At 36.9% G+C, this 26589-nt stretch overlaps 1 protein-coding gene across 4 annotated transcripts in view; it reads right to left on the reverse strand.

Annotated features, from left to right (window-relative positions):
• Positions 1–2321: 2321 nt before the first annotated feature.
• The window catches only part of LOC127622263 (myelin transcription factor 1-like protein), an 81008-nt gene continuing 56740 nt past the window's right edge, over positions 2322–26589 (reverse strand). For 3 of the 4 annotated variants that reach the window (XM_052096304.1, XM_052096303.1, XM_052096307.1), the window contains 16 exons: positions 25440–25571; positions 22972–23062; positions 20744–20851; positions 20144–20364; positions 18232–18509; positions 13982–14206; positions 12580–12698; positions 11757–11825; positions 11597–11659; positions 11363–11446; positions 10842–11063; positions 10575–10666; positions 8619–8722; positions 8397–8540; positions 5985–6047; positions 2322–5196 (listed from right to left, as the gene is read on the reverse strand). In XM_052096304.1, the coding sequence (XP_051952264.1) occupies positions 5056–5196; positions 5985–6047; positions 8397–8540; positions 8619–8722; positions 10575–10666; positions 10842–11063; positions 11363–11446; positions 11597–11659; positions 11757–11825; positions 12580–12698; positions 13982–14206; positions 18232–18509; positions 20144–20364; positions 20744–20851; positions 22972–23062; positions 25440–25571 (2156 nt within the window). In that variant the 3' untranslated portion in view covers positions 2322–5055. The remainder of the gene's footprint in view (positions 5197–5984; positions 6048–8396; positions 8541–8618; positions 8723–10574; positions 10667–10841; positions 11064–11362; positions 11447–11596; positions 11660–11756; positions 11826–12579; positions 12699–13981; positions 14207–18231; positions 18510–20143; positions 20365–20743; positions 20852–22971; positions 23063–25439; positions 25572–26589) is intronic. The other variant, XM_052096305.1, reaches the window with a different exon arrangement.

Below are 26589 nucleotides of genomic sequence, written 5' to 3' on the forward strand. Positions count from 1 at the left end.
CGGCCAAGATACATAAAACACTGTGCTGAGATCAGAATCACTTGTCAGAACGGCCTGCAGTCGATAACCAGATCGGAATTATTACTTTTATTTTAGCTGTTTATTTAGAGACCCATACATTCCATACGTCTGATCATGGACAGGATAACAGCGGCTTGTTCAAAAACAGAAGGCAATGATGAAAACCGAAAACTCAGTCATGTCAACTCGTGCGAAATTTACTAGGATTTAGGCATGCAGGGTCTTTTTTTAAGACAACAAAACTGAAATACTGGATACCTTAACACAGACAAGGTCAATAAGCGATTTTATCACACTAGAAGTGTTTCCACCTGGTTCAGGTGTCACCATCGGGTGATCCGAGCCCTAAAAACAGGTCTAAATTTAGTCGAAAACGTTTAGTTACGAATGCCTTCAAAAATGCATGCGACCACATCGTTTTTGAGATGTTGAAGTTAATCCATACTATATACGTTCCAGTTAGAAGTGAAGCACCACCCATCACCTGTTAATCAACTGTTGCGCTAAAACAAGAGTTCAAACTTTGCCGGTTTCGAGCGGCTTTGAAAGGAAATAACCTTCATATCGGAGAATTTAAAAAAAGCAGAAACACACACAATCACAATAGCCTCACTGACCTTCATCTTCTTATGAGAAGCACGAACACCTGAAGCTCCTTTAATACAGGTAATCCACTAAAATTATAGACAATTCTGCTTGACATGTTGCTTTGTGCTTAGATTACCTACATTTCAACCACATCTGGGAGAAACATTGTGATGTGCCGTGTTTTTTCTGACTTTGTTGCGCTTTATTATCATGCATTAACACACAGACATTGTGACTGATTGTGTATGTCGTCATGAAACAGAGACCCACCCCTCCAAATCCGTTTTATTATGTTTAGGTATTGGTTGTACTTTTGAAACAGTACAGGACTGGGACACAATTTCAGGCCGGGAAATCCTACACCCATCCAGGCCATCCTATGCACCCAAATTAAATTTAGAAACACGGACAACCTCCCCCCCAATATCAAATGGGTCTGCACATAACGTCCTGTGCACTGCAATTACAACTGCAATAAATAATGTTATGAGATTGATGTTTTAAATAAATGTTTGAATATAAAAAAAAATACAATACTTAAACATTAAACTAAACCGCCAATAGGTGGCGGCAAGTGACCGTCTTATTAGTGAGTCATTCATACAAAAGATTCGTTCAAAACGCCGCGCTGCTGTAGCTTTCCTTTGGAACTATTTTAGTCGGTGAAATAGAACAAAAACAGTTAATATGGTTTGTGTCTAAAATGTAAGTAACTTAATAATAAATATTAACTACGCTACTTGTTTATTGAACAATAAATTCAATGTAACATTTTCAATCGTTATAATATTCAGCAAAACAGCTCCCTTAGTTGTGTTATGTTAAACTAAATCATATGTTATAAATAAAAAAACAACAATTAGAATTTTTACCTCAGTACATTTGTTCTGTGAGTTTTCTGTTGTGCACTCATTTGTTTAGATTTCTCCACGAATGTAACGTTAGACGGGTGCTGCTCGCATTTTCTGTTTAACCGTTTGTCTGAGGCGTAAAGTCGAATCGTAGCCTTGCCAGTCAAGACTAACAGATTCATGATTTTATTTTTATTATTATTATTAATATTAATAATAATTTTACTGAATGACGAATTCAAAAATATAAAAAAATAAATAAATAAAAAAAAAACGCTGGCTGGCAGCAGGCCAACATGGTTGCCAGGCCAGCGGGAATTGTCCCGGTGCTCCCGATGGCCAGTCCAGGCCTGTACATAGGTAATGTTTTGTGATTTACTTTATGTGCCTTATTGAACATGATTTTGTTCTTTAATTAAAGAGGGACGAGTCGAAAAATATATTTATAACAGGTCTTCTAGTCACGGTTTTGGTGACAATGCCGTCTTTCACATTTTCAAAAGTTTCAAAAGTATCATCTTCACTCATTTCACATTCATACTTTTCTCCCATAACTAATATAAACATCAAAGTGGCCCAAAACTCTTTTGCTTTAGTTTCCTCTCACATTTTGATGTTCAGCCATCTCTATCGCAAATAAATTGTTGTTTTTACCCTCTTCCATTCTCCCCACCTTCTGACCCACTACCAGCCCACCGTTTTACAGTCTGAGATGTCAACGACTGGTGCTGAATTAAGGGGGCTTCATGATAATTTACAATTTACAGTCTAAAAGCACAGCATAAAACTGTGCAGCTGTATTCCTACTCTCAACAATGCACACATTTTCATTAAAATAAAAGGGGCATGTAATATGGCAACACAAGTTTTATTGAGTAAGAGATGTCAACACCAGCATGATTAAAAATTGTACAAAGTTCACAATTTCAAAATGAAATATCACTGCAACTTGTGATCTTAAACACTTACAGCAAAAAAAAAAAAAAAAAGAAAGAAAAATAAAAAAGTATCATACCAACAGAAACCATGCCATGTGGTTGAAAAATCAAATAAAAGAGAATAAGATAGCTAAAGAGCTGGATAGAGGAAGAGAGCAAGAGACATTAAGAAAGCTGTGGCTTTATTTTTTTAATAGAAAAATCCTGGTTTAAAATGGTAATTAAAATCCATTTGAAACAGAAACTTGTAACCTGATGATTTCACAATTATTAATAAGAAAAGTATTCTGTATTCAAGCATGTGACACCATAGATAGAGTTTCTATTTAAATAGTCACAGATAACCTTTTTGAAGTAGATAGTACAATATGTGCCAACTGAAAATGAGCAGCAGAATTGTGCTTAAAACCCCTTTTCCTGCAAATCAGTGATGAGAAGATATTGTATTTTGCTATCAGTGTGTTAAAAAGCATTACTGTCTTGAAAATAAGCTGAATACACAAAGATTTTGGAGAAAGAAATTAGGTGGCGTAGGAGAGCAGATGTCTGGATATTATGGAACAACAAATATGAGTGACTAGCTTTACTTGCATGAGCGCTCTAAAACGCAATGCTAGCCTAAATATTAGAAAATAATACATAAATTAGAAATATAGCCCCATGTAGAGCCAGCATCAACCAGAGTCAATTTTACACTTAAAATCACTGACCGTTTCAACTCAACTGTAAAACCCACCACTGAAAATTAGCCTTGTTTGTGACTTTGTTTGATGCCCCTGCTTGAAAGAACTTTTACTAATTGGAAATTAATATGGGGTCCCCAAACTATGACTGTACATGTCCTTAAGATATTATGGAGTAATATGAACTGAATCTTGTCAGTACACAACCCTCTTAGCAAAGGAAATTGCCCATACTTCTCTAATCTTGACCCGTACCAGTTTGCGTTAATATGGTGTGTCCACGATTAATTATCTAAAAAGTAGCCTAATATGTTACTTCAAATTCCATGATACTTAAAGTGCCGCTGATATCTCATAAACCTAAAAAAGCAATGAAAGTGAATTGCAGATCACCATATATGGCAAGCTGACCTCTCTTAATACTGTATACAACTGATTGGAATTCACTGTTGTAGTCATTATTGTAATATGATGAGTTTGCATTGCTGACATAGTTGTATTTGTTGTGCACTCGTGACCAGATGAATCACTACATGATTGTTTTGGACAAAATCTACAAGACAAGAGCCGCATTAGCCTACTATGACACAATGATGTATGGATGGTGACATTAACCCTGTATGTCCAGCACACTGATAAACTAACATTCACACTCACACACACACACACACACAGATTTACTTTCTTCAAAAAAAAAAAAAAAAAACTTCCCACATTTCAAACGTCTGGGCACCTCCTTGATCTCCTGCAACAAATAAAAACACCAAAACATGGAAATAATGGTGTCCCTGTGCAAAATTGAACATGAGGAATGTGAACTCATAATGCATTCATCCTTTTGGACTTATCTCCCATGTTTAAACCCTAAAACATGACTGTATTAAAAGATTTATATAAAACTTAATACTTTACATTTAGTAAAAAGATTCATCAGCTTTCTACTATGGTAAGAATAAGAAATTGCATATACCCAAACTTTTGCATCCCATATCTAAATAAATGATTGATTAGTTTTCATATATTGCTGATATTCTATCATACTACCACTAACATTTTACGATCATTAAATTAATAATTCATGTTGGATTGTCTCCTTGAAAATTTCTGTAGTTACTGGCCATAACCAGCCGGGCATTACATTTAGAGAATTAACTTTGAAAATATTTGAAAAGTTATGAAATATTTCTCTCTCAGTCTTGGGATTTACACCAGTAAGTTTCCGTGTCATGATGTTTGCATTCACAAAAAGGCTTTCTATTTTGTCTTTTCTGTTTCTCCATCTATTTAGGGAATTCAAAGGAAAAAAGAGAGAAACCAACCAACTGAACAAACAAGCAAAAATGATCAGAAACGATACACGTACTGCATTAGAGTGCCCACACTGACCACTATAAATATGTTTTCAGAACCGAAAGACAACGTTTCTTAATATCGTTACAAAATGTAGCCAAAATTTGAACCACTGTACATCCATTAAACATCCTCCACAGCACATAATTCCCATTAGTTCCATAAAGAAAAGCTCAGTTTTAAGCTGATTGCCCTTACATTCCCTCAGTGTAACCCCTCTGCACCTTTTTTAGATTTAAAATAATGGATGATTTTTGTATACAATTAATAAATACATATACACTAAAATGTGCATACATTAGCAGCTATAAACAGTACATCACATTATGTCAGGTCATATGAAAAATGTACAAAACAAGAATGTTCCTCGAAACATTTGCCATTGGTAATCGTCATCGTAAAGCAAGGCAACAAATAAGTTATGTAATTTTTTCAAAAGCATAACAGAATCATAAAGAATAGCAAATAAATACAATAAATTACAGCAGCAAAAAAATCATACTAGTTATCAATACTTTTTACATGATGGGTTTCTTTTGTTTCATATCAGTTGCATTTATGCTTCTCAGCTTGATCACATGACCCCATTACTTGGCCAACAGCTGAGCTCTAGTATCCGGCAAGCTACACTTGGATGCCTTGAACTGCTTGCTTTATGTTCTCCAAGAGGGCCTTGTTCTCTGGGGTCTGGTACTGGTCCTGGTGAGTATACATATCTGTCAATGTGCTCACATAAGTGTCGAAGTTTTGCTCATTCATCGGCTCCTGTTAAACAGATTGGAATGATTGGAGGTCGAAAATAAAGGAAAGTGTAACAAATCAAGTATGAATGCAAAACACGAATAAGGTTTACACAGAAAAGGAAGGGGAAAGTGGACATTTTTGGGGAAGAACTAACCCACAAGGCATACTTTGCAGTTCGCCAGCTAAATTTCTGCTAGTTATGCTAGGGTTTTATGAAAAACACACTTCTGGAAATGCAGGGTAAATTTCACAGTTTGTAAGCAATTCTAACTTGACCAATCATATGAATGTTAAAATCAAACATAAGACTACACTACTGTTTTCTAATAATGTTCATTATATCTGATGGATAAAGAAAAACTTAAAGTACATACATTATGTATGCATGCATTGGTGTGAGTTTCACTTTCATGCTCATGAGTATGTTGGTAATATTGGCATTCACAAATGATATAAAACGGATTGTCATGAATAGCAGACAGATATCGATGTGCACATGCTCAGCGAGCATCACTGTGCCTGGTAAATAATGTGTTTTACGATAATAACATGAGTTTACTATCAAAATAAATATGGCTCATATTGCAACCCCAGCTTTCTTAATGCTATTCCCTGAAGTGGACTATGGCAATATGTGACTGGCACTGGTACACTTTGGAAATTAATTTACTGATAATATGACTGAGGTAATATGTATGGACTTTTGAGATGCATACACACCATACTGTGTGTTACAAAAGGGGGAGGACTAGGGGAGGAAAATGATAGTGAGAAGGATAAAGTTAGACTATGGAAAATGAATCTCTTACTCTTTGGGGCATCTGTAAACAGCAGTAATTTTTAACAGGGGCCTCTTTCAGTGGCATCGGTTTCTATAGAAGGGAGAGGTGTAGAGAAAAGTCTATTAGCCTGGCAAAACGCCAGAAGTCAATGGTCTCAATGATAGGCCTCTACACATATTACAAAATCTAACATACAATGGCCCCAAAAAGCATTTGGACACTTTAGCCTCAATTCAAAATGTATGAATCTCTTTGTATTAAATAGCAAAATATTCAAACAAGTGGCATTTATTTTAGAAAAAAAAAAAATAGCACAAGCACACTTTTTAAAGCAAAACATTAAAAAGAAACAATAGACAGGCTATATTGTTCCAAATTAAGACAAACGTATTTGCACACTTTCTGGTTGTTAATCTCAGAGGAACATGTGATGAACTATACTGTAAATGTGGTAACTCAGAAAGACACCGGTGTGAATCGCGGGGAACGTACATAATGAATCCACTTAAAGGGGTAGTTCAACCCAAAATTTAAATTCTCTTATTATTTACTCACCCTCATGACATTTAAGATGTGTATGACTTTTTTTGTTCTGCTGAACACAAACATAGATTTTTAGAAGAATAGCTCAGCTCTGTAGGTCCATACAATGCAAGTTAATGGTGATCAAGCCTTTGAAGCTCCAAAAAAGAGATCAGTACAAAAGTAATCCATATGACTCTAGTGGTTTAATAAATGTCTTCTGAAGCAATCCAGTTGGCTTTGGGTGAGAACGGACAAAAATAACTCTTATTTTTCACAGTAAATCTAGCCATTTCAGTCTCTAGGCACGATCATGATTTCAAGCTTGATTCTGCACAGAGCACTGAATGGAGCTATAGGAAGTGTAATCGAGCCTGAAATCATGATCGCCAAGGAGACTGCTAACATGATGTACAGTGAAAATGGGAGTTACATTCAAAACCAACTGGATCACTTCAGAAGATATTGTTTAAACCACTGGAGTCTGATGGATTATTTTTATGCTGACTTTATGTCCTTCTTGAAGCTTCAAAAACCCGATGACCATTCACTTGCAATGTATGGGCCTACAGAGCTGAGATAGTCTTCTAAAAATCTTTGTTTGTTTTCAGCAGAAGAAAGTAAGTCATACATATCTGGGATGGAATGAGAGTGGAGTAGTAGTTTATTTTATATAGCGCCTTTCCCAAGCTCAGGATTGCTTTACAATTTGCATATTGCATTGATACAATTAGATTGACACACACACACACACACACACACACACACACACACACACACTCAATTATCTGTTAAATCTAAAAATCTAAAATGATCTGTTATTTATCTGTTAAATCTGAGATGGTAAGTCAAAATGTGTAGAAAAAAATATATGTTTTTAGTTGAGACTTAAAAGTAGTTAAAGTTGAGGTATTGTGACGATTGAGAGGTAGTGAGTAAATGATGAGGGAATTGTAATGTTTAGGTGAAATAACCCTTTAATATGACCTTGGGACCTGTAGGTAATTGCAAAAACATCTCTGCAAAAGCTCAAGCATTATTTGTTTACAGATGATACTTGGTTTGATATTTTGTTATCAATTGTAATGAGATTCATCTGTTTTACGTGTGGCTTAAGTGTCCAAAAGTGCATAACTACTTTTTGGGGTCACTATAGCTAACTTTACAACGTGCAGAAGTACAGAAGACCAAGTTTGGATTGAACGGTAAAGTATTGAAATGACACATGAATAGGCAACAGTCATCTGATGTTAGTGCAGTTTAAGGCCCTTCTTGAGAGCACTGTAAATAGCATCCTTCAGAGGTGGGGGTGAAGAACTCAGGAGCCATATTCAACAAGACATGTTTCAGTTGTTTACTAACATGGCTGCCACATTTGAACAGGGCTTAACCAATCATCCCCTGTGTCAATGTGTATGAAGGCACTGTGATTAGATAATGTTGGAGCATCTTATCCACAGTGGCCATGTTTTTACTCAACTGAAGAGCAGTCGCTGGAGTGGAGGTTGTTTTTCTAGAATGGTCAGTATAAGGAGAGTGACCTCAGCACAGAAGCATATGGAACTGCGAGGAACTCAACAACAGACATAAAGAAGCAGATGGGAGAAACAATAGAAGAATTTCATCCCTACTGGTAGTGTCTGACATGCAGACTCAATCTAAATTTGTGGCAATGGCCCATTTAAAAAGCCCTGGCTTTCAGCAGAGATAGTCTGCATGTTCTAAAGATTACTCTATGTGAGATATTAAACATTAGAAGCTTTTTAAAATGTATTCTGTGCCTGTAGTTCTTTCTGTAAATCTCTGTCAAACATTTGGCTCCAGACTTTGTTAAACAAAGAACATATCCACTGATCTTTTCTTACCCCTAGGTGAGGCAGGTGCTGGCCAAGTGCAGGCTCCATGACTGGCACTTACCATGTGAGGGAGCTGGATGTTGGCCAGACTGTTGATGAGTGACTGGCTGAGGTTGGCCAGCTCATGCAGCAGTGAGTCATTCTGCTGCTCTATGGCCTTGTTTTCCTCCTCAATGGATTTGAGGTTGGTCTCCATGGTGGTGATCTGGCAGGAGAGAGAAAGGCATGTCTATGAATGAACACATGGCCAAAAGCCAGTGTGATAGATGGCAACTGTTCTTACTTGAGTCCTCAATTTTATCATGTCTGACTCTACTTGATTGTTTGACTCGTTCAGGTCTTTGATTTCCTCATCCAGTTGTTTAATTTCCTCATCATTTTCTATGCCTGGGAGAGAAAACAGAGAAATCCGCTTTGAAAAATACTGAAAACTTGTGTTATTAATCCATGTTCACCACTGATTTTGTATATATTTCTTTAAAGGGATAATTTACAGAAAAATGAAAATTCTCTCATCATTTACTCAACCTCATTCTATCCAAGATGTGTATGACTTTCTTTCTTCTGCTGAACACAAAGGAAGATTTTTCAGATGAATATTTCAACTCTGTAAGTCCGTACAATGCAAGCAAATTGTGACCAAAATTTTTAAGTTCCAAAAAGCAAAAAAAGGCAGCATGAATGTAATCCACATGACTCCAGTAGCTAAACCCATGTCTTCAGAAGTGATATGATAGGTGTGGGTGAGAATCAGATCAATATTTAAGCCAGTTTTTACTATATATTCTCCTCCCTGCCCCGTAGGTGGTGATATGCATGATGAATGTGAATCACCAAAAACAAAAGAAGAAGAATGTAAAAGTGAAAGTGGAAATTTATAGTAAAAAGGACATATATAATGATCTGTTTCTAACACTCACTGTGTGGAGGACAAAACCTGCAAAAATAATAAATAAATACATAAATAAATGTAAGAATAAGAAAATATATAAAGGAATAAATGTCTTGATAAAACAAATATAATTCGATTTTAATGAAAGTTATTCCTGAATTTATTTTTGTATTACTTTTTTCCTTTATTATTTTCTCTTTTTATTTTTAGTCTTTACAATTTTTCATTCTTTCATTTGTTTTTTAAAATTATTTATTTATGCATTCATTTATTTTGATGTCCGCAAATCCATACTATTCTGTTGTTATGATTGTTCATTGTAAAAGATACAACCATGCTTCAGTTCCTTGATCGTTTATGTATGTATGTATACATCTGCAATAAAAAAAAAAACCTTAGCTGAAGCTTCACATATATCTAGAGAGTTGCGCAACTTGCGAATGAAGTCGATAACCACACATCAAATGACTGTTTAGAGTAGAGGTCCTTATTGATGTTTTAACAGAGCTGTATGCCCGTATGAATGTCAAAGCACATCCTGGATTGTTAAACTCTCTGCAAAACGTTTCCCTGCATATTCAAAATCTGTGCGAGTCAGGGGGTGCTAAGGTGGGATGTCCATCTTATTTGCTTCCGATAAGTACTATTGAGCTCTCAACCAATGATGTACTGGAGCTACGCAAGGACCGCCTCCCTCATTTCCATGTTGCACACAGAAAAGTAAAAATAAATACATGTATAAATAAATACATATGGAAATAAATATATGTGGGAATAAATAAATATATAGAAAATAAGTTAACACATAAATAAAAAAAATATGCAAAATAAATGAATAAATAATTAAAAGTTAAAAAGAATAAAAATAAAGTTAAAAATAAATATAGAAAATAATAAAGGAATAAAGTCATACAATAATACATTCAAGAATAAATGTAATTAAAAACTATTTATATTTGTTTTATCAAGACATTTATTCCTTGATTTATTTTGTATTATTACATTTATTTATTTATTATTTTTGCAGGTTTGGGCCTCCATATCACTGATCATATTGCTTCTGAAGATATGGATTTAACTACAGGAATCATATAGATTACTTTTATGCTGCCTTTATGTCCTTCTGGTGCTTAAAAATGTTGGAACCCAGTTACTTGCATTGTAAGGAACTACAAAGCTAAAATATTCTTCTGAAAATCTTTGTTTGTTTTCAGCAGAAGAATGGAAGTCATACACATCTTGGATGGTATGAGGGTGAGAAAATGGTGAGAGAATTTTCATTTCTGGGTGAACTATCCCTTTAATTTCATAATTAATTATAGAATAAAAAATGGTAAAAGTGTGTACCTTTGCTCGCTCGCTGCTTGATTGTGAGCATTTCAACTCCTGTCATTCTAGCCTTCTTCATAGCAGATGTGGCACGGGGACACCCAGACAGACTACAGATGTAAAAATACAATACAAAACAAAAATTAAATGGATAATGCTTGATTCTCCAATAAAAAAAAAATTCTGCTATAAAAATACAATATATATACTGGGGTATGACGTATGACATTCATGTTATATAAAGGCCTTTCTGAGTCTGAGAAATGCTCACACACTAAACCGCACCTCCGGTGGGTTAGGAAGCTGCCACTGACATGGCCTGAGCCGTCACAGCCTGGAGTGGGGCAGGTCATGCCGTCTGTCTTGCCAGACTTCCAGGAGAAGGGTGCTCCATTCACATAACCATCCTTCTGACGCTTGGCAGCCAGCGGGCAGCCGGATGCGCTGCGGTGGGATGCATATTTACCGGTCACATGACCCTGGCCATCACAGCCTGGCACAGGACACCTGAAGACATTGAGCACAGAGAGAATGAGTTCACACAAATAAGCCAGGGCGAGCAACAATGAACACACAAACACATACAGTGTCTATATTACTTGACCAACTTGTGTGGAAATAACGTATACAGGTTTGGAACAACATTATGGTGAGCAAATGTTGACAGAATTAAACATTTTGGGTAAACTATCCCTTTAAGTCCTCCTGTAAGTTACTGCAAGCAAGAGGTAGTCAGAGAAGTGGACACATGCTGAAAGATGTTGTTGGCTTTGATAATTATTTCAAGAAATTTAAGGAAAATGCACCTGATTGGCTCCTGGTCATCCTTGTCCTCCTTACTGTGCATAATTTTAATACCACTCTTCTTTGCCCGGGGACAACCTGACAGGCTTTAGAGCAAGAAACACATTTACCAATAATGCCAAGGACTCCTCACAGAACTTACTGTCCTACACAACTTTGAATCCACTGGTGGGCAAAACGGTATGTGAATATTAATTAAGATTTTAAATGTATTAATATATGCTATTGGTTTTCACCTTCTGTGTGAGGCGTAGTTGCCTGTTATATGACCAGACCCATCACAGCCAGGAGTAGGACACCTGCAAGCAGGGAAAAACATGGAAAGAAATGTGTGTAACCTCAGACAGGGGATATTGAAGGTCAACTGAGGTGTGTAACAAGAGCATGAGGGCTTACTTCAGATCCTGGGAGTTAGATGTCATCATACCACGCATGCATTTGTCAGCCAGTTGGCAGCTTGATAACCTACAGAGAGCATTTAAGATAAATAAGGCATTGTACACTAGTTTCACTGTGTTATTAAAGGTACCTTAAACTATTTACTTTAAAGGTGCTCTAGTAATTTTTCCCTCATTAAAAAGTTAAAGACATGATATTTCAGAATCCAAGCTGTTTTATTTCACATTTCAGTAGCCAAGCTGTTTTATTGCACATGGAGCGGGTCACCTCATGGGGGTCGACATATTGAGATCACATGACTAACCAAATAATATACTGCTTTTTTAAATTCTCCCCTCTAATCTAATGCTTTCCGCTCACAGAATTGGCTGACTGCCATCAATTAATAGCGCATTTGGCACAAGTAAATGCAAATGGCACAAGTAAATGCACATTTTTGCTTTTACGTGATGCTGCGTGCATGCCACTAGGTGTCAGTATAAGTCCAAGGCGACTGTCATAAACTGACAATCAAAAAATGCACTTTTAAAATGTATAACTTTAAGCCATTTTAACTGCTATAATGTATGTAAAATGTTAAAATAAACAGGAGAGTATACAGGAGAGATCTTCTTAGTAAAGTAATATCTACATTTGGTTCAAATAATATTTATTTTACAAAAGAAAGCCTTTTTGTAAGCAGGTTCCTTAGGTTGTGCTCAAAATTAAACACCCTATGACATGTAGTGTCATAACCATTCTATGCAATACATCATGCTATAATAATAAAATATAATTTGAAAACAGCAAGGAATACTCCTTATTCAGTACAGTTGCTTACGTGAGGAGCTCCTTCTTGCTATCCTTACAGGGGGCATATTTGTGTTTGGGGCTGGGGAGGGTAACATCCCCAGAATACTGTTGATCTTCCAATAGATCATGAAAGGGGTCGAGGTCATCCTGGAAATGAGGACATAGAGAGAAAATATAGAGATTTCAATGTGTGTTATGAAGCAGAAGAATAATACATTGGTCTGCTGGTAAAAGCATAATATACTGTACAGCATTGATGATATCTTGTAATTAAAACACTGAGTACAAAATTACAAAGCCTAATTAGCTTTTATAAAGTTTCCCAACAATGTAGTTAAACTATCAATTATTCCATTTAAAAAAACAAAAAAAAGCAATAGTCTTGGGGTATTTAATGTGTAATTAATTAAAAACAGACAAAAAGTGGTGCCTGGGTAGCTCAACGAGTATTGATGCTGACTACCACTCCTGGAGTCGCGAGTTTGAATCCAGGGTGTGCTGAGTGACTCCAGCCAGGTCTCCTAAGCAACTAAATTGGCCCGGTTGCTAGGGAGGGAAGTCACATGGCGTAACCTCCTCGTGGTCACGATTAGTGGTTCTCACTCTCAGTGGGGCACATGGTAAGTTGTGCTGATTTGCGGAGAGTAGCATGAGCCTCCATATGCTGGAGTCTCCGCGGTGTCATGCACAATGAGTCATGTGATGAGATGCGTGGCTTTACTGTCTCAGAAGCGGAGGCAACTGAGACTTGTCCTCCGCCACCCAGATTTAGGTGAGTAACTGCGCCACCACAAGGACCTACTAAGTAGTGGAAATTGGGCATTCTAAATTGGGGAGAAAAGGGGATTAAAAAAAAAATAAAAAAAAAGGTTGAAAAAACTTTTTTGAAACTATCTCCAATGAAGTAAAGGCATGTAATACCAGTAGGGTCAACTAGATGGCCTTTCAGTACTTCACATGGAACAGTCCACCTCCCTCAAAGCATTATAAAAGGGGTAAAATCCAGATTCCCCAACCAGCCAATTTACTCTTGAAGGTGAACTCATATAAATTTAAGACCCCCCACTTTAAGAAATTACTTAATTAATCCTCTCTTCTTTTAGGGATATAATAATTATGCAAGAAATGACACAAAAATTAAACTGAAGAAAGAAATCTAAGGAGAAAAGTTGGGCGCAGAAGAAAGAAAATTTTTATTTTTCTTACAGAAAGATTATACTCTTTGTACTGCTTACACTGTATTTAAAAATAGAACAATGTATTTGCTTCTCAAAAACTGTAAGATACAGTTAAAGTTGTCTAATTCTCCAATGCGACAAAGACAATGTGCCAATAAGATTGTAATAGCCATCTACATTCACTTTATTTCAAGTGAAACAACTGCTGCATTCAGTCTCCAGGCAGACGCAAGAGGTGTTAGGGGGCGGTACCTCCTTGTGGTCCTCGTCCAGGCATTTCATCTTGGTGTAGTCCACAGGCAGTTCCCAGCACTCTGCCGTGGTTATTTGGTAGCAGTGACTGTTAAGCAGTGCTTGCCGCTGGGGGGACATGGGCTGCAGGGGGGTCAGCACTGTTCCCCCACTACCCTCCACCAACCCTCCAGCCCGGCTCAAATCAAGGGTTCCATTCTCATCCCCATCTCTATCATCAGGGCTCTGCCATAGGAGAGAACAGAGGGAAGAGGATATGATAATTAAGAAAGAGGAAATAATGAAGAGGTTAAAGGATGAGGAAGAAGCTGAGATGCACATAATGAATTGTGACAAGCTCACTAAACAAATAAAGCCAAGAAGGCTGACTAAGCGAGAGCAATGTAATTATAAATATAGTTCATTCAAAACTGTAAACTATTAATAAAAAAACTGATTAAAATTGACTATTTTACCCAATAAGTATGTATCAATCTAATTAAATGACATTTTACACAATACTATTTTCCACATTATTTCCAAAAAGTTGTTCCATGGTGGGCAGGTTGATCGTTAGCAACATAGCAACATGCTAATGTCAAACTATTGGAATAAACTGTGAGTTGAGCCTACTGTGTTGAGCGCTATTTGTGTTGAGCGTTATTTGTGTTGCACATGCAGTTGTAATGTACATTGAGCATTCGAAATTGGCCACTTATGAGGTTCCAATTCTGTTAGTACACTGCCTATGTAGGCAGTAGGCAGTGAGGCACTATATTTTGGAATGGATTGAGGCAGCGGGAATGATGACAAATGAGGAGGGTTATATTGGAACACAGGGGAAAAGGATGGGAGGAGAATGGAGGAATGATAAAAGACAGAAATGAGAAAAAGAGAGGGACCATCTTCTGTGCACTGCCCTACACCTCCATGCACAGCTGCTTATTAGTGAATTTATAGAGCCATACAGCTCCTCACTACCTCTGTGCCTCATTCTCCCCCTCTCTCTCTCTCTCTCTCATTCTCTTCCCCACTTCCTCCAGCCTGCTGTCTCGCTGTCCTTAAAGAGAGGTCATTTTCTTTCTCATGCACCCAGAAGGATGAAGGGAGAACATACCAGGCCTGGATCGCAGATGAAATCAACATTAATTCTACCTGTATCAATAAAAGAGAAAATAGGGGAAACTACCCCAGTGGAGGGTTATAATAGTTTTGAATTTTTAGTTTTTATGATTTGTCCATTTCAATTCATTTCAGTCAGGACCACTTCCATCAAATGAATACTTTTGGTTTTGGCAGAATGGTTCTGTTATTGGAAAACTCCCCACCCATCCATGGGGCCATGCATGGAGCATCAAATTAACCCCCCCCCAATTGTATACAATTGTTAATTTGCATAATATAGATTAAATTGACACTTTATAGAACTTCAAATATTTAACCCTCCAAATGCGTCCGGATCTTTTTTGACCCAGGGACAGGTAAATAATAATTAAAAAAAAAAGTTTTTAAAGGATTAGTTCAGCCTCCCAGATGTGTATGTCTTTCCTTCTTCAGCAGAACCAAAATTAAGATTTTTATAAGCACATTTCAGCTCTGTTTGTCCATACAATGAAAGCAAATGGGTGCCGTGAGTCTGCTGGCTGTTCAGTGGTCCAAAAGGCATATTTAGGCAGCATAAAATTAATCCACATGACTCCACTCGATCAATGAATGTCTTCTGATGCAAATCTATAGGTTTTTTAAAGAAAAAAATCAATAATTAAAACATTTTTAACTTTAAATCTTTGCTCCTTTTACCGCTGCATTGATGTTTAAAATGATCTAACTCTTGTGTGTCATTCGTTCCTCTGTTGTATACAAAGTGTGCGCTTTGTGTAAAAGCGAGTGAAATCTTCTCTTAAACAAATTACGATTTTAACCCTAAAACAGGCAACATGCACCACAAGATACATACCCTTTAGTTTCTTAAAGGGTGTATGAGAAAGAGTTTTCCACCAAATCTTGTTATCATTTATCATAGTTGGGTCTGCTTCGAGTATGTGGGTAAAATTACTTGGTTCAAATTTTCTCTGATCGTTAAAGGAATAGTTCACCAAAAAATGAAAATTTGCTGATAATATACTCACCACATCTGAGTTTCTTTCTTCATCAGAACAGAATTTAAGATTTTTAGGAAAGTATTCCAGGCTTCTCTCTCCAACCAATGCAAGTAATCGGCCACCAATTTTTGATGGTCCAAAATGCATATTTAGGCAGAATCAAAACAGTCCACATGACTCATATGATAAATACATTTCTTCTAAACCGAAACGATTGATCATTTTCAGAAACAAAACAATACTTGTATACTTTTTAACTACAAGATTAGTTAGCTTCCATCCAGCTCTGGGATGGGTGAGGTCACGACCTCTCATGTGACGTAAGTGTGTTGGCAAGGTCACGTGTGGAAGAGGAGGCAGGAAGAGTGTCATTGTTTACAAGAGAATCATGCACAAACAACAAACCAAGCAGCGTCCACAAACTAAAATAGTCCAAGGCAATTCTAAACAATGATGTCAGAGGATTTTGATGTTAGAGGAGATGGTGCCTCCTCCTCCACGTGTGACCTTGCCAACATGCTTACATCACGTGAGAGGTCATGACCTCAGCCCTCCCAGAGCTGGACGGAAGTGAAAACTTATGGGGAGAATTGCAAAGAAAAAGCTTTTGAAAAATGTTAGAGTGGGCAAAGAAACAAAGACATTGAACAACAGATAATTGGAAAAGAGTGTTATGGATCTTAACCCCATTGAGCTTTTGTGGGATCAGCTAGACTGTAAGCTGCTGAGAATTGGCCGACAAGACAGCCACATCTATGGCAAGTGCTACAGGAAGTGTGGGGTGAAATGTCATTGAGTATCTGGACAAACTGACAGCTAGAATGCCAAGGATCTGCAAAGCTGTCATTGCTGCACATGGAGGATGTTTTGATGAGAACTCTTTGATTTTTTTTCAAATTATAATAGTAATTTTTCACATTATTATTGTCCTGACTATACAGTACATTGTGATCAGTTGAATGCCACTTTGATGAATAAAAGTACCAATATACTTATATAGTTATGAATGATTTATAAGCTTATATTCCACGTGTCAAATTTTACAAATTGCGAAAGTTATTATGCAGATTCAGAACGTGATAGGAGTGTTAACAATTTGGTGAATCAAGAACCATAACACACTGAAGACAAGACTTACAATAGATTGCAAGTCTGGAATTCTTAAGAGCACATATTAACAAGACAGAACTAAAAGCAAAGAGCTGTCAAACAAGAGGAGATGGGGTTGGAGGATGGTTTTAAGTGCAGCTTGCATCCATGCAGCGGTAGGTAGCTGTGTAAACATGGAGACTTCGAAACTCTATAAAAAAAATGTTTTGGCTAATCATCATGCCTCAACCACTTAAGAAATAATCGTGTCAGGAATATTCAGCAGAATTAGTTTTGTTTTAGTTTCAGCTTTTTTCAGTGTTTACTAGCCTCAGTTTAGTTTTTGTTTAAGGTTTAGTATTTTGGGGTTTCCGAAGTTAATATGTTAACTGATATCATTTAAATATGTTAAATGCAGTCAAATTTCTCAGTGTCGTCTAGTGTTATCGATATATAGTGGCCTTTTCATGTTTAATGGAGGAGGGTTGAAAAGGTTACACTGTATTAAAAAAAATAATTATTTTATTTTATTTTAGTTAGTTTTAGAGTAATGAAAAAATATTTTAGTTTACCTGCAGTCACAAAAATGTTTTCATTTAGCTTTCATTTAAGTTTTCTTTTACTATAACACTGCCCCAGCGTTTCCTATAGAATATTTTAATACTCTGTAGTCATTATCACCATACAGATTATCTCAGAAATAGATGTATAAGTAATGCAATCAGGGCTTGCTCAGACCATTAGGCTCATATGATGACCTTGAATCTAGCAGAGAAGACCTGCAGGAGCTCTCAGAAGCACCACTGTCCTTCACCATGGAGCATATGTGATATCGCACCCAGTGCAAATATGAGCTTAGTATTACAACTGCATATGGAATGAAGAGAGGACCAGAGGTTTGCCTTGCATGACTTTAAACTGGCATGCCCTCTTTTTGGCGCACTACCTTTAGGAACACAAAGCACAGTCGTACTGGGAAAGGTAAATGCAGAAAAAGTGATAATTATAGAAAGTGCAAGAAAGAGAGATAATATTACCATAAACAAGGAATACATTTGCAGAAGTGTACTCGACCCTCACCTGTGCCAGGAGCTCGGGCCCTTTCCCAGTCAGGCTCTGGGGCATCTCTCTGCAGCGCGTGGACAGGTTGAGAATGGCGGTGGCTGCCATGTGGGCGGCTTCCATGTCGTGCGTGTAGTCGAAGCTGCTCTTGCTGCAGGTGCTGCTGGCACTGCTTCCTGCTCCCCCGCTGCCTCCTCCTCCCCCTCCTCCACCACAGCTGAGACTACTGCTGCTGCTGGGAGCGTAGCTGCTCGTGGTGCTGCTGGCTGGGCTCGAGGTCTTACAGTAGCGCTTGGCTACAGAAAACACACACATATGTCATGGTCACATATGCAAAGGTTGCATGCACTTACTATTGTGTTCACAGATTCTAAAAGCCTCCAAAGATCCTACAAACAGACTGATATAGATATATAGATAGATAGATAAACAGACAGACAGAAACCTACATATCTGGCTTATTAGATGATCTAATGTTCCATGATGAATGCAGTGAGAAATTGAGTGTGAGTGAGGGAGAGGGAGAGAGAGTAGGGGGGGGGGCAGCATATCTAGGTTTCACACAGAGGGCTACACACTGTTAAAAGGAAATCTAAGACCTGTCCTGTACTAAAAGCATTTATACAGCATTTATTTTTTTTATAGCCAAAAAAGGAAAATCCACTTTCATATGTAAACACTGAGTATAGACAAAATATCTGAGAAAACAATCTGTTTAGCCCTATATACCCCAAAACTGGAGGGGGAAAATCCAAGTGATCTAAACAACTGCTAAAATAAAATGAATATCACTTATTTAATATTTATACCATTATCCGATTTGATCTTATATTTAATCTAATTTTACTCCAAGACAAATAGCAATGCTGTCATTGCAACTAAACTGGCTGTAACTATTTGATGTTGACAACTGAGTCTAAATGAAGTGCAGTTAATTCGTAACATTAATTAAATGTTATTCTCATTAATTTTTTTCAGGCTTAATTTTCTTCATTTGTCTCATTTATCAAAAACTGCATTTCTTTGATAAACCATACAGCAAGGAACCTCACTTGCAAAAATACTCATTAATTTCAGAGATACGGTACGTGTTCTGATTTCAATAACACTGTCTATATTATCACTGCAGGGCATGCTGTAAAGCTCCTTATGGGCAATCAAGACTGTCCTGATGTAATAACCACAAGTTATAATGAAAATGAGTTATTTTCAGCACAGCTAATGAAACCGTACCAAAATATCCCACCGAAATCTGTTGACAGGAAATCTCTACCATTTCTGTCATAGGTGTGAAATCAACTGCTACTATTTGTTAATTTAATTCCTTTACAAATCTAAGTGCACTCATTTATCAAGACCGAGACTACAGTTAGGATCGACAATGCTGCACTTTACCCAATACCTTATGCACACACATTTTTACAATTTAAAGTGACAACAGAGTGTCTTAATGTATGAGCATCTTTGTCAGCCAGTTAGTTCTAATGCTTCTTTAAGGCAGCATTATTTGCTTTCCTCATATGTTCATAGAATCTTCAAAAATCTGCATTTGGTGGTCAGAAACATTCATCCGAACATCATTTAATTAAAGGAGCTGCATGCAAATTGCAAATCCCTTCATTGGGTCTGTGCACCTAGGTTATTAATCATTTCAGAAGCCAATAAGTAGAGTAGGGTTTCCAATAAAGGAGGACTGAACTCTATGACTGGCTGTGGAAAAAAAAATCTAACCAAAGCTTTTATTAAGAGATGGCCATTACTTCAAAATAGAAAATCATTTCTTTTTAATGGAAAATACTGTGAGAAGGTCTGGCAGCACAAAACTGATTCTAATCTGATTTCCATCTGATCCTCTAGAGAAAACCAGTTTATCAACTCTGACTGTTGTCAACATCTACAGCTGGGAAACAAATAATAAAAACAAGCTTACCATCATACCCCTTGGGTGAGGTGTCACGCTCATGGTTCTTGGGGGTGAGGGACCTCTTGCCATAGGCATGAGGCTGGTTGTCATAACTGCTGCCATATTCAAAACTGGTCTTGGAGTACTTCTCCAGCTCCTTGGCCAGGTTGGATCGTGGAGTGCTTGTGGGGACATTATTTTTGTACCCATACTGTGGGATCTCCAGCTGTTTCACGAAGCACATAGGCCTGGACAAATGCAGGTGAACCAACATTAGGTATCACTGGACTAGAGATACTGTTTATTTGACTATGTACATCATCATGCTTAGTATAATAGATGGGCAAATAAGTTAAGGCTCTGTGGAACTATCAAAACATTGCTGTTTTTTAGAGCATCCCAACCAGCATGACATTGGCAAAACCAATGGTGTTTGAGTTTGGGACAGGACTATCTGTTTTTAGACCAATGGCAGATGGGGGAGTATTTGGGAAATCTGTTTAAAAAACGTTTTTCAATTCCATTTAGTGATGCTAGTGGTGTAGAAATGACAATCTTCCACATTAAATTGAATTAATTTACTGTTCCAAAACTAAATCATGTCAAAAGTCGAGGGTGAAGAAGTACCTTAAGACACGGTCTGATGCCTGGTTGGACTTGGAGCTTTCGCAGGGGTGATGTTTCTCCTGAACCTTTGCCATCTTCTCAGCAGCAGCTATAGGACATCCTGAAAGACTGCAACAGCAGAAAATAAATTAATGAAGTGTTAACATTACATGTCGTGTTGCACACACACTTAAACACATAAACATTCCCTAGCAGTAGCAGAACTTGAGAAACAAAGTAAGATATAAGGGAATGCATAATAACAGCACATGGAGACAAGTCTCTCAGAGAGAACAGTCTGCTTTTTATAACATTCTCTCAATACTGACTTCCAACATGTTTGCAAAATCCTAGTATGCGTGTGTGCGGTATATAGGGATATTTATGTTTGAATTATGCATTTCATGTGGCCTAGTTCTATAGTTTGAAGGCAAAGCTTTGCAGATATCTGCTGGGCATTTCTGGCTGGCCGGCTTCAGAAAGCTTCTCACAGCGAGATACTGCAGTCATTTCAGAAAGACACACAAGAACAAACTGAGCTTCAGAGCATCCAGCTACGCTCCCTTGCTCTACTCTTATACCCCCCCCCCCCCCTCCTCTCTTTCTCTCTCTCTCTCGCTCTCTCTCACTCTCTTACTCTCTCCCTTTCTTACTCTTTCTATCTCCCTCTCCATTTGTTTGTTCTTCCCTCTCCCTACAGTAGTTTCTGTCTCATTTCTCCTACTCTTCTGTCTTCTCTCTCTCTATTTTTATTCCATTGAATGGTTTGCCTGGGAACACTTTTCTCATCATCACTGCTAACAAAAACAAACAAAAACAAAATAAAAATGTGTTAACTGAAATAATAATAAAAACATTATTGGAAATACTGAAACTAAAATGACCACAAATGAGTTTTAGTTTTTCATACTGTGTATTATACAATTTGAAACCTTTACAACCCACATTCATTAAACTTGAAAATGTCTGTAGATAGCGATAATATTAGACAGCCCTTTGAAATGTAACAGTCTTCAACATGATTAAATGATATCAGTTATCACATTAACAATGGCCCAAAATGACAAAAAACTAACATAAAAATTAAATATACTGAAAAAATAAAATGAAACTAAAAGTCAGAGACAGAAACTAATAAGAAAACCATATTGTAAAGACAATTTAAAACTATAAGAACCCTGTGTAATGTACAAAGCTTGTAGTCACTCCCTAAAATGAAAATACAATAAGACAAAAATAGAAACACCCCCCACACACACACAAACCCTGCATTCTCAATGAAAACACTGCAATTTCAGGAACACATAAAATGTATAAGCATAGAGCACTTGTTCATTTAAAGGAATGGAATGTGTGACAAAAGGTAAGTGGTAAGAGACAGACAGAAGGACTGCTGTCAATATGCTGAGTTGCCATGACAACCACAAGATGAGGAATGTGTAGACATTTCATATATATATATATATATATATATATATATATATATATATATATATATATATTGTACAAGTGTGTTACATTCTCCTATTTTACATTTTGTTTTCCTCAGCTCAACCCATCCAATAGTGTGTATATATATGTGTATGTGTTTGTTTGTCCCATAGGAGCTGTTCCATATAACATGGCCTGCAGCGACTTCGGGTGGAGTCTGCATCTGTCTGAATACACACCATATGCACATAGAGGCACATTTTAACTGCATAACTGTGAGTGAGTGTGTGTGTGTGTGTGTGTGTGTGTGTGTGTGTGTAACTGCAAGTATGTGTGGAGCTTTAATCTCATTCTTAATTGAATAGATCTTGAGATGCCACATTTGAAAGCTTTTCTTATTCGTCTTTATGCAATACTGTAAAAGAACTATGTACACACACACACACACTAAAAAGTGTATATTAAATTGTTTTATTTTTTTTTTGTGGGGTTTTATTCACCTAAGCAAAATTCTAATCTGAGCTACAGGTGACAGAGAGCACAATGCAGCTTGCTCCAGGTGGGAATGGAACTCTGAATATTCTGTCTGAATGTCAAAAATGCCAATGTGCAAGCAGAATATCTGAACCTGGAGCTATACGTTTCAAAGTCCCAGCAGAGCACAACATAACAATCAAATCAGTCCCTCTTGTCTTTCCAGAAAGCAAGGCTCCATCTAAATCCATGTATTCTTCATATTTCCTGTATAAAATGTGTACAATGACTGGAACATCAGACCCTCACAGTGCCTCCTCTTCACATTCCTTGCAGCCACTCACCTGCGGTGGGAGTTCCTGTTGCTATTTACATGGCCACGTCCCGAGCAGCCAGGCGTGGGGCACTTTAGAACATTCTCATACATTGCAAGAACTTGGACAAACAGAGAGGAGAGGGCGAGAGAAGGTTAGGAGGAACCAGAGTTAGTATGAAAGCCTTGTGTTCCATTAAGCAGAATGGGCTCAGTGACAACAGCATGCACAATGCTCTTTAAGAAAAGTTCCAGCTGAAATCAGTTAATCAAAAAATTAATCATGGCCAGACCATATGGTGAAAAAAGAATCTAGGCATGCAGTGTCTTAATGGAATGCACGTCGTGTGAAAGCATTGGCGTAAGAAAAAATAAATCTCTACAATAATATTGGATTTATTTTTGGTGAATTAAATGAGTCTAGCCATTAGGTTGCCTAAAACACATCCAACAGAGCTATGTCTCGGGGCCTGCAGTAAACTGACTCAGACTAAACTGACCAGTCTGTGACATGCTCCTCATCCAATTAAAGGTGTGACTGGAGATAGGGATGAAAAAGCTGCTTTTCGTCTGCGAGATCAGTGCAACCTCATGGGTTGTGTCCAAAAGCTGCAAAATGCTGCCTTTGTAGGAAAGCAACAAGACGAGCACGAATCTAATGTTTGTGTCACATCCTTTCTACTAAGATGTAAGCTCTGGTTGATATTTGAAGGCAGCATACTGTATTTTTTTCATTTGCTACCTTTGATATTCTACAATCTTGTGCATGGTGGAAATAAAAATGGTGTCCAAAGGAGCGGATGATAGGGGTAAATTAAATCCTAAATAATTTTTTGGTAATACTTTCTACGAAGCCTATATTTACAGTGCATTGTAAATGCATTATACTGAATTCATAATGTTTCATGATACACCCTATAATAAGTTATAACTTCTCATATATAATTACAACTACAGTTATAGTACATTATAAGACTTTTCCTTTGTCAAAAGGCTTTATGACGTGATCATACATTGTCTCGTTTTGCTGTGTACTGTACTAACTGTATATGGTTGAAACGACAATAAAAACCACTTGACTTGACTTGACTTGACTTGATATTGTAAGTGGTCTTTGCCTACTTTATGTAAAGTTACAATAGCAATATTTTCATATAAACATCCATAACATAAACTTTTAACATACAATACAAGTTAAACATATATAATGGAAGTTATTTATAAAATAAGTCTCCAAATAAGATGCACAAACATTTAAGCTTATTAAACAATGAGTCTATTATAAAATCAGATTGACTTTATAGATCAACATGAATTTCTGATATATTTGAACCTTGTAGCTTAACAAGTGTTATTTGTAATATCTCAAAATTGATATTTTATGCGTGTTATTTAGTATTTTGTGCATGTATAATGTGTATAACTTCCAGCATGACTTGTAATGTCTTATAACCACTTAAAAATATCTTATGGATGTTTACAAGACGGTATCGTTTTTGTCACTTAACTTAAAGCATACCTGTTACTGTATATACATTACAAATATTTATAATACATTCTAACTTCTGCAGATAAAATTGGATGTTGCTTGTGTTATAATGCATTATACAATATCACTATGAATAGTTAAGTATTATGTATAATAATTGTGGTTACAATTATTTATGATTACATATTATAAGGTGTATTGTGAGACATTACTAATGTATTAAAATGCCTTTACAATGCATTAAAATATGGGCTTCATAGAAAGAGTTACCAAATTTGTATTTAATTTTATAATTCAACTTAACATAAATGGGCATTGTAGGCTCATTTGTAAAGTTATCTCTAAAAGCTAGTGTGTACTTTTTTTGGTATGCTTTTCCACATGCCAATCTGTCTCATGCACGGTTGAGCATTCAGCCTTTCAAAGCACACTCTTTTGACTGTGAACGAATCCAAATGCGTTTGAAGCACTATGACTGCTTTCTGATAAACTTTTAGTGCAGTCGATAGCACACATGTCTAGAAAAGCTAGGCTGGACGTCGACAGTCTGCGCATACTGTCCTAATGATTACATTTTGTCACGTGCATTGTGCACAAGACGTAGCAGCATGTGGAAAACTGAAGTATACTTTGGCCTTAAAGCTCACTTGAATTTGTTTTATACCATTAGAGATGACATTATGGTGCCTTGAAAGCCTGTCTGAAATCAGTTTGCTGAGAAGGTGCCTTCATACTTCAAAGCTTAATGAAGCCATTGACGGACGGGGCAGTGAGGCAGCTGCCTTAGATTTTGGACACAGCCATTGTGAAAGAAGCTAACATGACACATAAGTACCAATCAGCACTTCACAAAGCACTCCACAAAGAGGGTGGAGGAGGAAATGCACTAATACACGTTGCAGAAATGACATTGATAGAAATGCAGGTAATTAGAAGACAAAAATCATGCACAGGCAGCACATAACAACACACACATTGGATGCAAACACAGTTTTGCAAATTAGGCTTACTTTCTGGTGGAACGCGGTCTTTGTGGGGGCAGCCAGACAAGCTTCGATGGTGAGGATACAGCCCAGTGACATGGCCCGTGCCATCACAGCCCGGGGTGGGACACTTGCTTTCTTTTTTCTCTCCCCTTGAGTCTGCAAACGAAGATGGTTATTGGCATATCCTGTTACAGTCACAGTAAGAGAATCCCATTAACCTGCTGGATTCTTTGAGATAGCATTTATGCTTGATACAGCTATTTTCAAACACTGCTTTGAATTGGACACAAGGAAAATACACTACCCTCAATGAGACCTGTGTTGTGCGCATGTTGCTTATCAACTAAGTTTGGGATTGAGTGTCTCTGTTGCTGTCAATTAGATAATATTTTAATTAAATGTTTGAAAGGAAAAAGATAATAGAGAATTAATTAGTGTATTGAGAATAACAGAGAATGCATATGTTTTTGTAAAACTGGCTTTTCAGCACTTCCACCAAACGCACATATCTGGGTGATTATCATGACCATCTCTACCATACCATCCTAAATTGTACTATTAAGATGGAATAAATACTTGTGTGCATTGTACAACAAAGAACTCATTTCAAAATCACCTCTCAGAATCAAACAGTTGGAAAAACATCTTATGATCTGAGACAATTTGTCAGGAACCAGGTCAGAGCAAATGTTCAGAATTTGACACAATCTGTCTAAAACCCCTAAAAGGAATATTCCAAGTTCAATCTAAGTTAAGCTCAACTGATAGCATTAGTATCATAATGCTGCTTACAAAAAAAAAAAAAAAATATTTAGATCTGTCCTTCCTTTTCTAAAAAAAATACAGTGGAAGTGAATGGGGCCAATCCTTAAGTGTTAACATACTCACTGATTCAAAAGTATACCCACAATTCAAAAACAATATGTGTGTTAACAAGATTTTAGTGTGATGAAATCGCTTACTAACAATTTCTGTGTAAAGCAACTTCCAATTTTACAACTTGGAATAACATTACACTGTAGCCCCTAAAACGACTGTAAAAATTACCATTTAAACAACTTTACAGCTCAAATAATACATGAGTTTTAAAAGAAGAATTAATGTCAGTGCTTTTATAAAATTATAGAGTATGCTTCACATTTTCCTCCTTTAAACTCTCCAAAAATTTGCCAAT

Source organism: Xyrauchen texanus, chromosome 28, assembly GCF_025860055.1.
Source record: "Xyrauchen texanus isolate HMW12.3.18 chromosome 28, RBS_HiC_50CHRs, whole genome shotgun sequence".
Classification (NCBI taxonomy): Eukaryota; Metazoa; Chordata; class Actinopteri; order Cypriniformes; family Catostomidae; genus Xyrauchen; species Xyrauchen texanus.